The sequence below is a fragment of the Saccopteryx bilineata genome, chromosome 2 (genome assembly GCF_036850765.1).
Source record: "Saccopteryx bilineata isolate mSacBil1 chromosome 2, mSacBil1_pri_phased_curated, whole genome shotgun sequence".
NCBI lineage: Eukaryota > Metazoa > Chordata > Mammalia > Chiroptera > Emballonuridae > Saccopteryx > Saccopteryx bilineata.
This window is the reverse complement of record NC_089491.1, coordinates 315,838,087-315,851,887: the sequence shown is the minus strand read 5'-3', so window position 1 is coordinate 315,851,887 and position 13,801 is coordinate 315,838,087. Positions and strand designations below refer to the sequence as shown.

The window sequence follows — 13,801 nt, the reverse complement described above, 5'->3', positions numbered from 1 at the left end:
GCCCTGACTAGGAATCAAACCCGGGATTTCCACACACCAGGCCAATGCTCTACCGCTGACCCAACCAGCCATGGCTCTTACTCTTTTTTTTTTTTTTTTTTTTAATATTTTATTTATTGATTTTTTTTAGAGAGAGAGGAGTGAGAGAGAGAGACAGAGAGAGAGAGACAGAGAGAGAAAAGGGGTAGGAGCAGGAAGCATCAACTCCCATATGTGCCTTGACCAGGCAATACCCAAGGTTTCGAACTGGCAACCTCAGTGTTCCAGGTCGACGCTTTATCCCACTGCGCCACTACAGGTCAGGCCGGCTCTTACTCTTTTTTAATATTCATCTGCACAACAGCATATTCTAAGTACCCATTAGTAATGGTCATTCTGTCCATAAGTAAAAAAAAATTGCAACTGAGATTACCAGTCAAGAAGCAATATGGAAATATCTTAAATAACAGTTTTACTGAGTTTTGACAGATATTATTTATATTTTTTCACTAATATTTTAAAACTCTTTTATATAACATAATCTAGTTTTGTGTACCTCTTTTATTGTTCTTATTTAAGTATTAAATGCATTAAATAACAAACTACCTTTTCATATATTCTGGGGGGGGGGTACATATATTTAAAATGGCCATTACGGCAGAGAACCAGTTGTTAAATTATTCAAATCTCACCATTTCTTCCAGCCTTTTCCTCATCTCCACCCCATGGAGGAAGATCTACTTCCACAAAACTGGGCCCCCAGGGAAGTAGGGAGGTAAGAGTGGGAAGGAGGACATGGTCCTCCTCTGAGGTCCCCAGACCCTGAAGAGAAACTTGCCTGGTTCAGACTAAGCCTGGAGGGCACAAAACTCTGACAAATGCTCCACAGTCTACCCCTTTGCCCCACCCTCATTGCCTGCCTAGAAACACTAAAGCAAACAACAGACTCATACAATTAGTCCCCCTTCCTGCTGCCGCCTGGGAGTCAGTCCTGGCTCCAGGGAGTAAACTGGGTGATTCTTTCTGCTGAGGTTGCAGGGATGGGCAGGGCTCAATGTTGACAGAAAGGCTAGAAGCTGCAGTTTGCCCAGACCCAGGGACCCCCACCCTGCCCCATGGTGTGTGGATACGTCATGATTCATGTTTGTGCAGCTGCCAGCTCCTCAGAACATCACCTTGACACAAAGGACCCTGTCCCTGAATGCAGGGACAGACTCCTAGAGTATGTCTCCCACCCTGGAATAGGGCATGGACATCTTCAGTGAACTCAGTCATCCTCAGTGGTCCCAGATAGAACACGCCCAGGCCAGGCTTTGGGTATGCTAGTTGCGCCCTCTCCGCCTCCACTTCACTGTGGTGAGAAAGTGGACTGGCCCCAGCCCAGGGCCTTTCTGGTCTTCCCTTCTCACCGCACCCAAAGCAAAACATGTCTTGAGAACCCTCCTAGGACTATCTCTGCTGCACTCTGAACCCATCACAGCCTGGCTCAAGCACCATTTCCCTTTCCAAGCCCATCCCAGAACCCTCTCTATGGGGGACCACTTGAGCCTTTCCTTAAGATGGCTTCATCCTGAGAAGACAGCTTTTCTAATTCACATTAAGCCACCTTATGAGCTAGCAGTGTCCTTGTCAGAGTTGGATGCACCATCTTGCGGACCTACCCACCAGCTCTGCAAGCCTCGTGAGTCACTGAGTCACTCCCAGAGGAGACTGAGCAACCCTCTGCTGGCTGGTTATGGCACCAAGCAGAGAAGGAAAGAGAAATCATTGGAAGCCAGGACACTGGAGTAGATTTGACAAAAAAATCATTTCCCACCACAGGATTTAAGTTAGGCCAGCTAAAGGGTTTATTTTTTCCCAATTTATTTTAGCCACTGAAAACTTCATGGTAAAGCATAGACAAAGCCCCCAGGAATATGACATATTCTTAGAAGTTCACTACCTGGTCCTGGTTCTGGTCCAGGTCTGCTGTCAGCACTCCAATTTTGGGCTTCTGCAAGAGCTTCTAACATGTTAGAATGAGAAATCCAAACTGAGCCTAGGTTCTCTTCTTTTATATGTGGCTCAGGAAGTGCTCACTTGTCACCAAAGATCTGAGTACACCTTCGGTTTACTTGGTTCCTGCCCCCACTCAAGTGGAATAAATGACAGGCTGAGAGTATCCCCCACCCCCTTGGGGGAGTAGATCAACAAGCTCCTTATGGAGCAGGAACTAGGGCCCCAGAATTGTGGATAAATGTGAGTCAGATGCACTTGGCACCTCTCACATCCTAATCTTGCTTCTAAAGGGCTAAAGGTAGCAGGGCCTTCTCACTCACCCACAGCCCCAACAGCTCTGTCCCCACTACCCTCCACTCCCTTTGAATACCCAGCTTGAGCCACCTCAGGCACACACGTGACATTCAGAGACATCCGAGGGCTTGAAGGGGAAAGGGGAAGCAGATGCTAGGGCCAAGAGCTCAGTGGGCTGAGGGGGACCGGAGCTAAAGAGAAGAGGTGGTTCAAGGATTCTAGGAAGCAAATAGGACCACAGCTGAAAACTGTCCTCCAGGGGTTCCAAAGGAAGGAGGGAAGTGTGGCGTGGGGGGAGGGGAGGCTGCACGCCCAGCCCTACACGCACAGCCTCACAGGACCACACACTGCCTGCTGACACACCCTGGACGCACCCTCTCGCATCCCAGAGGAGTTTACCGCCATGGCCGCCGCCCCATCGCAAGCCTTAGCCGGAATCAGCCCACTACTGACTCCGCACAGACCTGCCCAGCCTGGAGCCGGCACAGTGGGCCGCGCCAGGGCAGCCGAGGGACCGCCAATCCGGCCAGAACTCACTCTGTAGTTGCAGCCAAGCGGAGGGGAGGGTGGAGGGCAGGCACTGAGGAGCCTGCTTTACAGCACCGGCGGGGGCGCCACGCGCCACCTCACGGTTTGCACACCTACCCTGCCCATTCAACTTTTCATGCCTCCTGCCTCCCGGCTATTCTGGGGGCAGGGGACACTAACGAGTGTGATAAGGTGCCGAGGAACTGTAAAACTTAGTATTTGCAACGCCATTTTAAAGAGGGAAAGTCAGGCTTCTTACCCCCTCCTTTCTGTAGAGAATAGAAAGAGAAGAATGCAGGAGCTGGGTCATCTGGTCATAGTTTAGCTAATTCGTAGAATTCTCGGAAAGGATGCTTGGGGCCACTTGCCACACAGAGCAAAGAAGACAGAATTTATCTAAAAACCTTAGAAAACAATGTTTATGTAACTTAATCAAGAATTCCTATACTCGGACTCACCCTAAAGTCATGAGAGTGACTAAACCTCTAGACAAAGGCATCACGAGCCCCTCCTTACCCACCTCAACTGGTATGTGATTTGGTCTATAAAATCAGCCACAGAATTGTAGGGACTTTCTACATGATTTGAGACTGTGCCTGGTGTAGCTAGCCGGATAATTAATAAACTCCTCAAAATTTCTTCTGTATCCTGTCTTAGTGTCTCTGTGTAACCGCGGATTAAAAGTACACTACTTTACAACACAGGAAGATGAAGGACCCAGTGGAGACTACTGCTCGTTTTGCCTGTAGTGGTGACATGTGACACACGGGGGAGGTGGCAGCAAGCCAGAGCGGTGTGTATATGTACATGTGTAGGGGGAAAAGGGTGCCCCCCAAAAGGGTGTTTGGGCTTAAACCGAAATGAAGGAGGGGATGTAGACAATCATCTCTTCTACAGGATATGATTTTGCTGGCTATGTGCCAGCAAAAATAAAATTCTACCACCACCCAACTCCCTTCCTCCCACATCTGGGATTGCACCTGAAGCTATTGGGTGAATGAGCCCAGCCTGTAAGAGTTAGTTCTTTACCCTCCACTGAAAGGTGATGGTTGGGGTGAGACTTGTGTCACTCATGGGGAAATGGAGCAGAGGGAAGGGGACTGACTGCCCAGTTTGCCCTTCTTATCGGTGTTGTCAGGGTGGCCTCCTGTGAGCTGGTGACAAGTCAAACTGGCTGTCCACCACTGCCCTCAGAAACCACACCCCAGCCACCCCCAGTTTCCTCACTCTCTAAGGGCTTCCACCCTTTGCTGCTTCTTGGCAGCATCCATGGAAGGCAAGCAAAAGCCTGGCCCCACTTGCCCATTTTCTAGAAGGACAAAACTAAGCCCGGATAAGCTCAGTGGCACCTGCAGTGAGAAAACCAGGGAAGGGAGTAGGAGCCCAGGACCTTCACACCCAGGGGCTCTCAATCTACTCCAGGAGAAGTTCTGCCTTGCCTCACCCCACCCCAGTCAACATGGCTAAACATCTGCAAAACCAGCCTCCAGACACCTGAAATGGAAAATCTTTATTTCCTCTGCTAAAAGGGAAAGCTGAAGCAGGGTCCCTCTGGGAGGGAGTGGAGGGCCCAGGGCCTCAGGGCATCTGTGAGAGGAGCTGCAAGGGCTGGGGCAGGAGCTGAGCCCAGTCATTTGTGGTCCTCCAGGAAGAAGTCATTGTAGGCCATGCACAGCGTGGTCAGGAATACCGAGTACTCCTTAAAGTCGATCTCCTGGTCGCTGTTTTTGTCAAGGCTCTTCATCAGGTCATCAATGCTGCTCTCCTGCATCTTCTTGGAGGGCCCAGGTAGAGAGGCAGGTCACCACCCCTCTCGGACCCATCCCACCACTGCAAGGGTGCCTCCCATCCTCTGGTCAACACTCTGAGCATCTCGACCCCCAGTCTCCCCCCAGCCCAAGGGGCCTGGCACCAAGCAGGGACACGAGGACCTGACACCTGAACTTAAATAAACTACAATAGGAAGGCAAAGCCGGCCTCTCTTTTCCTCACCACTTCCCACCACCCAAACAAATAATAATCCAAATTTTCTATAACACCTAATAGTAACTGCTTGGTGACAATGTGACATTGACAATGATCCCAGTCTGACTTATTCTGTCCCTATAAGGCAGGGGTCCCCAAACTTTTTACACAGGGGGCCAGTTCACTGTCCCTCAGACCATTGGAGGGCCGGACTATAAAAAAAACTATGAACAAATCCCTATGCACACTGCACATATCTTATTTTAAAGTAAAAAAAAAAAAAAAAACAAAAACGGGAACAAATATAATATTTAAAATAAAGAACAAGTAAATTTAAATCAACAAACTGACCAGTATTTCAATGGGAACTATGCTCCTCTCACTGACCACCAATGAAAGAGGTGCCCCTTCCGGAAGTGGGGCGGGGGCCGGATAAATGGCCTTAGGGGGCCACATGCGTCCCGCGGGCCGTAGTTTGGGGACCCCTGCTATAAGGGATAGTTGAGGATTAACCCAGACTACACATCCTTCCATGAAAGCAATGTGTTGGAGCTGAGAAACCACAGTTCCTGTCATCTGCTAGGAGAATGTGCAGGACAGCTATGTGGAGAGGCATGCCTGGCACCCAACTGTAATCTCTGTCTCATTCCCTGGCCTTTCAGCCCAGCTCCACAGAGAGAATGGAGACAGAGCCCTAGAGTAACACAGGCAGAAAATACAGACATCCTGCCCGCCCCTCCTCACTGCCCTCTAATTTTCCCACAGGAGACAAAATGTCAGGACATACAGAGATGGAAACAGCCTCTCTGTGATGCAATCCTTGTCCCCAGTCTGGGCTCCTGTTATAGCCAGGCCCTCCCCAGGGCCTCTGACCTCCTGTAATTAACCCCTACTGTACCTGTGGCCCCTCCCTCTGCCCTCATTAACTCCAGGATACAGGGAACCTGGCAGGAAGGCCAGAGAGCAGACCTGGTGACACCCACACCTGCTTCAGTCCCCTGCCCATAGGGCACACTAAAGAGAGCTTCTCTCTGGGGAGGCCCACTGGGGTTCAGGGTATGAAAGGAGAAGTATCTGGACAGAATTTTAAAGGAAAAGGGGAGAGTGATGCACAGGCCTGGCTGCAATTCCAGCTCAGCCTCTCGCGAGCTGTGTCCCCGGATAAGTTATATGATATATCTGAGCCTCCATTTTTTTTTTAACTGTAAAGCCTGACCAGGAAGGTGGTGCAGTGGATAGAGCATTGGACTTGGATGCGGAGGACCCAGGTTCAAAACCCAAGATCACCTGCATAAGCGTGATCTCAACCAGCTTGAGTGCGGGCTCACCACTTTGAGTGAGGGGTCACTGGCTTGATTGTGGGATCATAGACATGACCCCATGGTCCCTGGATTGAGTCCAAAGGTCACTCTTTTCCCTCTCCCTTCCCATGGTGCCCACAGGGAGCACTTGAACTTTGGGGAGTGGGGGACAGGAAAGTCACCTACCTCGCCAAGACACAGCTCCTTCTTGATCAGCTCCTTTAGTTCCTTTTTACTCAGAGTCAGTTTGCTGCCCTCCCTACCCGAATATTTGTGGAAAGTGGTGACCATAGTAGTCAGGGCCTTCTCAAGGGGGGTCTCCATGATGGTGTGCAACTCTGGAGGGGACAGTAGGGGGCAGGTCACGTTTCCTGGGAACCCAGACCTTCTGCTGCCCCTCTCACTAGCCCAGCTCCCAGACCCCTCCCTCAAGGACCAGAGACTAGAATCCATGATGAAACTGAAATCCACTAACAAGTGGATCCAAATGTGTCAAGACGGGTTTTAGCCTGACAGGTGGTGGTGCAGTGGACAGTGTCGCCCTGGGATGCTGAAGTCCCAAGTTCGAAATCCCAAGGTTGCCGACTTGAGCACAAACTCACCAACTTGAGCACAGGGTTGCTGGCTTGAACATGGGGTCATTGACATGGTCCCATGGTCAATGGCTTGAGCCCAAGGTCGTTGGCTTGAGCAAAGGGTCACTGGTTTGGCTAGAGCACCTCAAGTCAAGGCACGTATGAGAAGGAATCCATACATCTAAAGTGCCACAACTAAGAGTTGATGCTTATCTCTCTCCCTTCCTGTCTCTCTCTCTCTCTCTGCCCCACCCCTCATAAGATGGACAAGCCACTGAAGGAGACAAACATCCCCTGCTTAGGGGATGTTGAAAAGAGATCTAGGGACAGAGAGATGACAAGATGACCTCCCCAAAAGAAGAACTAGTAACAGATGATGAAGCAGATAAAGAGTCAGGATTTTCTCCCTTCTTATCCAACCTGAGCATTCATTTACAGAGGCAGTCCTCACCCTTGTCACCCTCCTTTGCCTGGCTGCCTGAACGTCCTGTTATTTGGGAAGTGTCCCATTATAGAAGTGAGGAACAAGGCACAGAGAGAGTCCAGAGGTTGGAGGAGGCTAGAGCTGGAATTGGGAGATAAGCTCTCAATAGGAAATAAAACAGAGGTGATTGGACTTGTCCAGCTGGTCTCCAGTCTCTGGAGAACTACACACACAGACTGGCCACAAGGCAGCAAGGCAGGTAGCTCACTGAAATCTCCAGTATCATTCTGAGAGCTGGATCCAGAGATTGCACTGGATGGGGCCTTCTAGTCCATAACCACAGCTGCAAGAGGCAGTCGGAGTGCCTGTGACTCAGACTTGAAAACCACTTCCCCCTCCGGGAGGAAGGAGACAACACCCAAGAAATTGGCAGTTGCAGGTAAATCTGTGCAGAGTCCAGGGCAAGGTGGAAGACTCTGCTGGCTCTCACCTTCAGCACAAAGACCACCCCACGATTCTTTTATTTTTAATATGTATTTTTTAAATTTTTATTTATTTATTCATTTTAGGGAGGAGAAGAAAGAGGGGAGAGAGAGAAAGAGAGAGAGAAGGGAGGCAGGAAGCATCAACTCCCATATGTGTTTTGACCAGACAAGCCCAGCGTTTCAAACCGGTGACCTCAGCGTTTCAGGTTGACTCTTTATCCACTGCACCACCACAGGTCAGGCCACCCCACGATTCTTAAACTGGACCTATCATTCACCTCTCACCTCCCAAAACCTGGGCTTCTTCCCACCTCCCAGAGACAGCCAGGACTACAATGGAGGCAAGGGCCTCTGAGCAATGGCAGCAACATCCTGGCTGGTTCCAATCCTTACCTCTACTCCCAGAGCCCTTTCTCAGGAAATGCTAAAAGCCACAGTTCAAATTCCCTGCCCTCTCCTCACTGAGCACATGCCCACTCATTGAATTGGGCCTTCCTTGTGGAGATCACCACAGCTTGTCACCCTCTGGCCTCATCACCCAGCTTGTGCCACCATATAGAAAAGCAGGGAGATCAGAAAAAAGGACTTACCACGGAAGGAGCGAGCCAGAGAACCCACGTAGCAGAAACAAGCTCCCTCCCTCTGCTCTCTGCCTTTATTCCCTCTCTCCAGTCCCCAGGAAATCAGAGGAGGGGCAGGACCAATGAGAAGGGACCAGGGACCTGAGGAGACTCAGGTCAGAGCCTCCTGGGACAGGGCTGGGGGAAAATCCTTTTTGCCAATGTCACCTTCCTATTTCCAAATGTAGAGAGGACAGGGCACACTGAGCCCACCATGGTATAAACATCTTCAATGCTGGAAGCTTCGTTTCTCCAACCAAAAAACAGAATTCACCATCTGATGAATCAAGAGGGCAGAAGAAGAGAAGCCAGGCTGTCCTAGAAAGGAGACCCAGGAGGTGTGGGCCAGACACAGGGTATCTCCCATGCCCTAGGCCACTGTGCACCTGGGCTTTACCCCCACCAAGAGCAGAGAAGATGCACCTACAGATGGGAATTGGGGGAAGATGTTTCTTGCCAAGGGCATGATCCAGGTCATTTGTTAGCTAGTATGGAGCCTAAGGTTGTTAAAGGCTCTCAAATGAATGATTTCTTCCAAACCTCACTCAACATCATGGGAAAGAATTCTCATAGACTTTTGGACTGGAGGACTGAGAATCAGAGGTTGGAGAGGGGATCCAAGAAGGGTAGGTCCTGGTAATGAGGTAGAGTTTTTGGTTAGGGGGAACAGGTTCCACGTGCTGTAATGAATGGGGTAGGGGTCAGGGAGCGTTTCTTTATCCCAAGAGAAACTCATTGTTTTACCACCAACCAGTCCAAGTCTGAAAACAGAACCATAGGGCTTAGCACTGATGGCTGCTGAGCCCCACCCTAGCTTGTCTGTGTCCTCCCTGCTGGCCCCACTCCACTCCCACCCCCAGCTGGCAAAGCTAGAGAGGCAGCAGGGACTGGTTGCCTAGCAACAGGAGTTTCCAAAGTAGAGGGTGAAGCAGGAAAAGCTCAAGGGAGGCCCCTCCCAGGATGGTGGGCAGATTTGGGCAGGGCAGAGGGCAGACCGAGAAGGGGCAAGAGGCAAACTTTTTCCTGGACCAAATTCTCTAGTCACACTCTGAGGGAATATCTAAGTCACCTACCCCATTCTTCTGAAACATAAGAGAAAAACACAATGTGACGAGTAGAAAAAGAGAAAGCTTAATAGGTTAAGGGGACCAAACCCTCCCTGCCTCTGGACCTGCCCTCCACTCAGCTCTTCCTTAAAGGTCCCCACATCACCCAGCTGTGCCTGGAAAGCTCATCTCAGTCCCACCCACTGGAGGCTGGAGCCACTGGCCTTTAACCTAAGGAAAAGCAACATCATGCCTGATTTGGGGGGAGGGGTAGGGGGAAGGGAATGTCTCAATTTTGTTTATCAGATCATATGTCTGAAATTTCGTCTTCAAAATTATGACCACCTCCCACTCTCACCCTCATTCCCACCACAGCCACTGTCCACTCATCCCTTCCGAGGTCCTTTGTGCTCCTCTGAAGGAACGTGATTCCAAACCAATAACAGATCTCACTCATCCCAGTGCCTCTGGGGCAGAGACAGGACAGTATTCTCGGGCTATTGGTAAAGAAAGGCCTTGTCTCCTTCCACATCACCTCTCGGATCCGACCATGTCCAGGAAGGACTCATCCATCCCTGCGGGGTTTAAACCATTCGCTGGAAAGTGGTGGCAGGACAGGGCCTGGGCTGTAACTGTCAGGACTGAGCCCTCCTCCACATCCCACGCTAGCCTCCCCATGCCTTAGCCCATTCCCCCACCTCGCCCCAGGCCGCATAAACTCCATTCCAGACACCAGCTGGGAGCAGATATGACCTTCAACTGTCCCAGCCTCAGTCAGAGGTCCTGCCAGAGGAGAGGCAGGAGGGGCAAGTGCCCAGCTAAGATGCCACAATTGGGACATTCCAAGCTTTTGGGGAAGGGGCTTTATCTGCCTTTGGTCCCATCAGAGTCAACTCTGTCTGTCTCTCTCTCTCACACACATACACACACACACACACACACACTCACACACACACACACACAGAGTCACACCACATCCCTCCGCACCTCCACCAGTCTTCTTTCCACAAAACCCAGCTCAACTCCCAACACTCTCCACCTCTTCTCATGCCCCCAGTGTCTTTCAGACCATCAGCCTCATAGCTTCCAAGAATCTTTATTGAACTCGCTCAGAATCCTGCACATGTCTGGAAGAGCCAGGTGAGGTTTTGTGCCCAATGCACACAGGGAAGACCCCACCTGGCAGGCCCCCACTGAATCTGAGGAGCCTTCATTTCTTCCGGGGTTGCTTATCAGGGAAACCCTCAAAGAACTCGTTGCACATCATGGCAATGCAGGAGAGGAAGACACAGTACTCCTGGAAGTCCACCTCGTTGTCCTTGTTGTTGTCCAAGTTGCTCATCAGCTTCTGGAACGCTGCTTCATCTGTCCGTTTCTGCAGGGGGTAAAGGCAGGTAGACACTGGAACCCCAGGAGACAGAGCTGCGAGTAGACCAGGCTTCTACCTGCAGATAGGGCTCAGCCCCTCCTGGAGGGCCAGCTTTGGGACTCCAGCCCTTGCGGCTAAGCTAGGGTAAGAGGTGGGTTACTTGCAGGTATGGAAATATGGGTACCAGGATGCAACTGGAAAAGGGAACCACATTTCCCCCGAGGTCTTTTTAAGAATTCAATTAGATAGTAGTCATGAAAGCAATATGTAAACTGCATAAAGTTTGATACAAGATGGAAGCTGTGACTGATCAGGGGAAATAGGTGTGTGTCTCCATAACTGTGTCTTCACATCTAAAGCCAAATAGAAACTCAAAAATTGTTCTTTGCTGGAGTAATAGTGGACCACCCAGGTTCGCAGATCTCAGCTTTGCACACTGACTACCTTGGGAAGTTGCTTAGCCTCTCTGAGCTTTAGTTGCCCTTCAGTTAAGTTGTGCAAAGCCCCTGGCCAACAGTCTGGTCCGAACTCACCTGTTCATTCTCAGCCACCTTTCTGCTGGGCAACGGGAAGTGAATGGTCGGGACCCACCCTGCCTCTGCCCCCCCACAACCCCCTCCTCCCCACAACCAGTGTAAGCTCTCTGCCCCAACTTCCCCAACTCAGTGATAGATGCCAGCTGTAGCCACTGCTCTGCAGAAAGACTGATGCCTCCCAGGGCCCTAACCCATCTCCGTGGGGCATGTCCCATGGTGGGACTCATCCCCAGGCCATAGTCACTCACCCCCAGGAAGCTGGGCAGCTCCCGGGTTAGCAGCTCCTTTAGCTCTGACTTGTTGAGCTTGAATTTGTCACCTTCCTTGCCCGAGTACTTGTGAAAGGTGGACACCATCGCGTCCAGGGCCTTCTCCAGGGGGGATGCCATGATGACAGTTGAGATCTGGGGGCGGGGGTCACAGAGGCACCCTTACTTTCCCCACCCCAGATATATAATTAGAACGTCCTACCTAATTCTCATCACTCAAGGAGCACTTGGTGAAATACTGCTGCTACCTTAGGGGAAGCCCGAAAAGGTGGGCTAGTGAAGGGGGCGCTGGCACAGCTCCTGGCAGGGAGGGTGTGCACAGTGGGAAACAGGTGCTTCGTCAGCAAATACTTGAGGACCCACTGCACGGGCTCTGGATTTCAGGCAGCAAGCTGCCGGGGCCCCACTCAATCCGTTGGTCCCACAGCCAAGCCCAGAGCAGCCCGCCCAGCACATTCTTCTCCCTCCCAGCGTTGGGCGAGGCTGCTGGAAGCCTGCCCAAAAGCCTGTAGCGGAAAACACCAGCGGTCTCGCTTAGGGAGGGGCAGGGTGAGATGACAGAGGCAGGGATGCCGAGAGGCTCCCTTGGGCTGGGCTGCTGTGTGCTGGGCAGAGGCTCACGGGACGCTACCAGACAAAAGCCCACAGTTGCCTTCTGACTTCACTTTGCTTCCCACACTGGAGTATGCACACACAGGCTTGTGCAAGCTAGCGAACACAAGCCAATATGCACACCCACAGGTCACATGCACACCAAACATACTACAGCAATAAAACATACTCTATAGCTCAAATTCATCCACGACATGCATCTTTCTGTCTGTTTTCTCTCTCTTGCACTTGTCTGGGTGCACACACACACACATACCACCCCAGAGCCTCCCCACTGGAATCTCACATCTGGACCCATTTAGCACATCTGGCCCCCACCGGCCTCCCCTTTTTCTCCCCTGAGCCTCAGCCCAACACCCCTTGCATGCCAGTCAGTGACCACAACTCACCAGTCCAAGAGAGAGGAAGCGCTGAGTAGAGAGGGTTGGGGAAACAGGAAGAATGGGGAAAGCTCAGCGGTCTGACCTATTTATACCCCAGTCAAGCCCTGCCCATGGCAGGGGATGGGGGAGAGCAGGAGACAGCCCTCCTGCCTGGGCCAATGTGGTGCATGCCAGCGCCCCCTTCACTGACCCAGCCTGGAAACCCAGCTTCCTGCTCTAGGGAGCCAAAGATAGATAATAGGAGACCCCCAGTGGGCACAGGCCAGGACCTGAATTGGCACCCCCCAAGACACACAGCTCAGCTTGAGTTTTATGCATAGCAGTCTATGCGGGGGATGTGGGGATCAGGGAGCAAATGGTCCCCCACAGCAGCTAAGAAAGGGGATTCAGGTGTGGTGGGTGATGGATGGGCAATTTCCCTGGACATGTGACTGCCCAGGAACTAAGGGAGGAGACCCCAGGCTCAGAGCTTGGGACTGCTCACATGTCTTTCTCCCCTCCCCAAAGGGCTGTCTGCCATGCTGAGTGAGGCCCAGGGCAGGAGCTGAAGGTCGGGGAAGAGGAACAGGCTACACTCAAGGGAGGCATGAGGACCACTCAAGCTCGTCAGTGGAGAAGGGTCCTGGGTGAGGTAGTGATGGAGTAGGGAGTCAGGCGTGGCGATTCAGGAGTGGATTGAAGTTACCAGGAGTAGGAGGGACAGGGAAGGTCTCAGAAGCGGGAGTTTAGAGCTGAGTGGGTGGCAGGAATGAAAAGTGGGGAGGCACAAAATAGGGGCATTAGGGACCAGGGTTAACCTCTTAGGGTGGAGTGTGCATTCAAGGATTTAGTGAGGGTCAAAAGTGGGGGGTTAAGACCTTCAGGTGGCTGTGGTTTCAGGGATGGGGTCTGCTCCAAGGTCTCCCCTTTCCACTTCAATGCAAAGTTACCCCTCCCTGGCTGAGACAACGCCCTAATCAGACTTCAGGCACCCGAATCCTATTAGCGCCGCACTCTGGGCTCCCATAGCCCGGGGCAGGGAACAAACCCATCCAGCCCCCATGGCCCCACCCTCACTCAGAACATCCTGTCATGAGGACTGAGTTCCATCCCCAGGGAACCTCAGGCTGCCCTCTCTCCTCCACAGTCCAAAGCAGCTTCTACCTCCAAGACCCCAGAAAGGGAGAGAGGGACCCCAGTCTCCCCTGGACATCGTCCTTGTGTAGATCCCATCCCCTCCCTCTGGACTGTTGAGACTATTTTATTTCTGCAAGATCTGAAACTGTCCTCCGCCTCCTGTTCTCCGGTGGAAAAGGCCAGGGAGAAGCGAGGCTGTCAGTGGATTCTGCCCCAAGGCTCTGGCTGTCCACTTGGAAGAACCAAACCAAGCCCAGTGACACCAGTTGTTTATTAGGAGTTGAACAGGCCTGTTCCTGTT

The 13,801-nt window shown here is 51.7% G+C and overlaps 2 protein-coding genes across 2 annotated transcripts; both read right to left on the bottom strand.

Annotated features, from left to right (window-relative positions):
- Positions 1-4,290: 4,290 nt before the first annotated feature.
- Positions 4,291-8,180, bottom strand: S100A5 (S100 calcium binding protein A5). Its single transcript, XM_066255206.1, has 3 exons — positions 8,140-8,180; positions 6,252-6,403; positions 4,291-4,573 (listed from the first exon to the last, which is right to left on the bottom strand). Exons 2-3 carry the CDS (start codon positions 6,387-6,389, stop codon positions 4,430-4,432), a joined length of 282 nt encoding a protein of 93 aa, XP_066111303.1. The 5' UTR covers positions 6,390-6,403; positions 8,140-8,180; the 3' UTR covers positions 4,291-4,429.
- A 2,115-nt stretch (positions 8,181-10,295) lies between these two features.
- Positions 10,296-12,463, bottom strand: LOC136323371 (protein S100-A4). Its single transcript, XM_066255205.1, has 3 exons — positions 12,391-12,463; positions 11,369-11,524; positions 10,296-10,590 (listed from the first exon to the last, which is right to left on the bottom strand). The coding sequence occupies exons 2-3, from the start codon at positions 11,507-11,509 to the stop codon at positions 10,426-10,428; spliced, it is 306 nt and encodes a 101-aa protein (XP_066111302.1). The 5' UTR covers positions 11,510-11,524; positions 12,391-12,463; the 3' UTR covers positions 10,296-10,425.
- Between the last annotated feature and the right edge of the window lie 1,338 nt (positions 12,464-13,801).

Coding starts and splice junctions, on each gene's coding strand:
- S100A5 (XM_066255206.1), bottom strand. CDS start 6,389: ATGGAGACCCCCCTTGAGAAGGCCCTGACTACTATGGTCACCACTTTC. Junction 4,574..6,251: donor AGGAGCTGTGTCTTGGCGAG/GTAGGTGACTTT, acceptor GGGCCCTCCAAG/AAGATGCAGGAGAGCAGCAT.
- LOC136323371 (XM_066255205.1), bottom strand. CDS start 11,509: ATGGCATCCCCCCTGGAGAAGGCCCTGGACGCGATGGTGTCCACCTTT. Junction 10,591..11,368: donor AGCTGCCCAGCTTCCTGGGG/GTGAGTGACTAT, acceptor TACCCCCTGCAG/AAACGGACAGATGAAGCAGC.